Raw genomic sequence first — 1,525 nt, 5'->3', positions numbered from 1 at the left:
CAACAACATGTGAATGACATTTGGTGTTCCCCAATACTTATCATATTTCCTTTTCATCTTGGACGCCATTAATCTTATGCTCAAATCAGTATTTTCACAATGCAACTTCATTTTTCTTCCGATGCTAAAGACTTTTTTCATGTATTTAATACTAGTGACATACAAACTCCTAGAAATGTGCAATGTAGCATTATAGAATATTTTCAAGAATGGTAAAATTCACTCCGCATAAGTCCAATCATCATTTGTAGGCACACCATAAGATTTGCTCAGCTCATTAATATATTTATCATCTTGCAACTCAAGCAAATCAAACGCCGCTCGAAGCTTCAATGCTGCCTCCAATATTAAATATGTCGAATTCCACCGAGTTTGGACATCCAAAGAAACAAGCCCTTTATAATTGATGCCCTCCCACTTAATGCATGCTTTGAAGCTTTCACTTCTCATAGGAGATGACTTGACATATTTTACTGCATTAAAAATTCTCGTAATTGAATCATCAATCTCTTTCAAGCCATCTTTCACTATCAAATTTAGGATATGAGCACAACAACGCATATGAAGATAGCCCCCTTCAAAACCAGACTATTCCATGCATTTAATCTCTTTTTCAAGTATAAAATTGCACCATCATTAGAAGTTGCGTTATCAACCGTTACAGTAAAAACTTGATGCAATTTCCAAGCATCCAAACAACCTTCAATAGCTCTACCAAGTACATCTCCTGAATGACCCTCAACCTGACAAAAATTCAATATCCTCTTTTGCAACTTCCAATCATTGTCAATAAAGTATGCCGCTAGAGACATATAAGTCAATTTTTGACTCAACGTCATCCAAGTGTCAGTTGTAAGGCACACTTTTTGACAATGATAAGAGAGATAACTTTGTAACTTCATTTTCTCTATATCATAAAGAGAAAGTATATCACGTGCCAATATAGTATGCAAAGGAATTTTAAACTTAGGCTGCAAGCTATGGAAAAGCCTTCGAAACACATTTCTTTCTACAAATTGAAAAGCTATCTCTTCAGTCACAAACATCTTAGTGAGGATACTTCGAGATACTGCTTGGTCAAACTTTGTAACACTCGGTGAGGATATAGGACCACTTGTTCCCCCTTCTATGCTTTGTCTCTTGCTCTGTTCGTTGTTTGAGTCAAAGCATCGCTTCCAATGTTTCCGCATAGCACTTGTTCTCCCCGCATATTTTATTTGACTGTTGCAGTTTTACATCTCACATACTTCTCTATCCCTTCGATTGGAATGAAATGTTCCCATATTTCTAATCAATTCTTATGCCCAGAAGATCCACTAGGTTGAGGAGGAAATGAGGGATTAGCAGGAGCAGCAGGATTTGAATGCTCTTTTCTCTCAGACATTTTTAATATGAGCAATAAACCTAATTATAAATTAAATAACTAATTAAACAAAACCAATAAATCGACTTTGCTTAATACTTGTTCATACAAAAGACACATGTGACATCTAGTCTACTTTAATAGAAAATGGCACATATTTTT

The 1,525-nt window shown here is 35.4% G+C and overlaps 1 protein-coding gene across 1 annotated transcript; it reads right to left on the bottom strand.

Moving 5' to 3' along the window:
• Positions 1-219: 219 nt before the first annotated feature.
• LOC114925349 (zinc finger BED domain-containing protein RICESLEEPER 2-like) lies at positions 220-1,190 on the bottom strand. The gene is made up of 2 exons (XM_029292946.1): positions 632-1,190; positions 220-527 (listed from the first exon to the last, which is right to left on the bottom strand). The coding sequence occupies exons 1-2, from the start codon at positions 1,188-1,190 to the stop codon at positions 220-222; spliced, it is 867 nt and encodes a 288-aa protein (XP_029148779.1).
• Positions 1,191-1,525: the final 335 nt, after the last annotated feature.

This window comes from Arachis hypogaea, chromosome 15 (genome assembly GCF_003086295.3).
Source record: "Arachis hypogaea cultivar Tifrunner chromosome 15, arahy.Tifrunner.gnm2.J5K5, whole genome shotgun sequence".
Lineage (NCBI taxonomy): Eukaryota > Viridiplantae > Streptophyta > Magnoliopsida > Fabales > Fabaceae > Arachis > Arachis hypogaea.
This window is presented reverse-complemented; position numbering and strand designations above follow the sequence as displayed.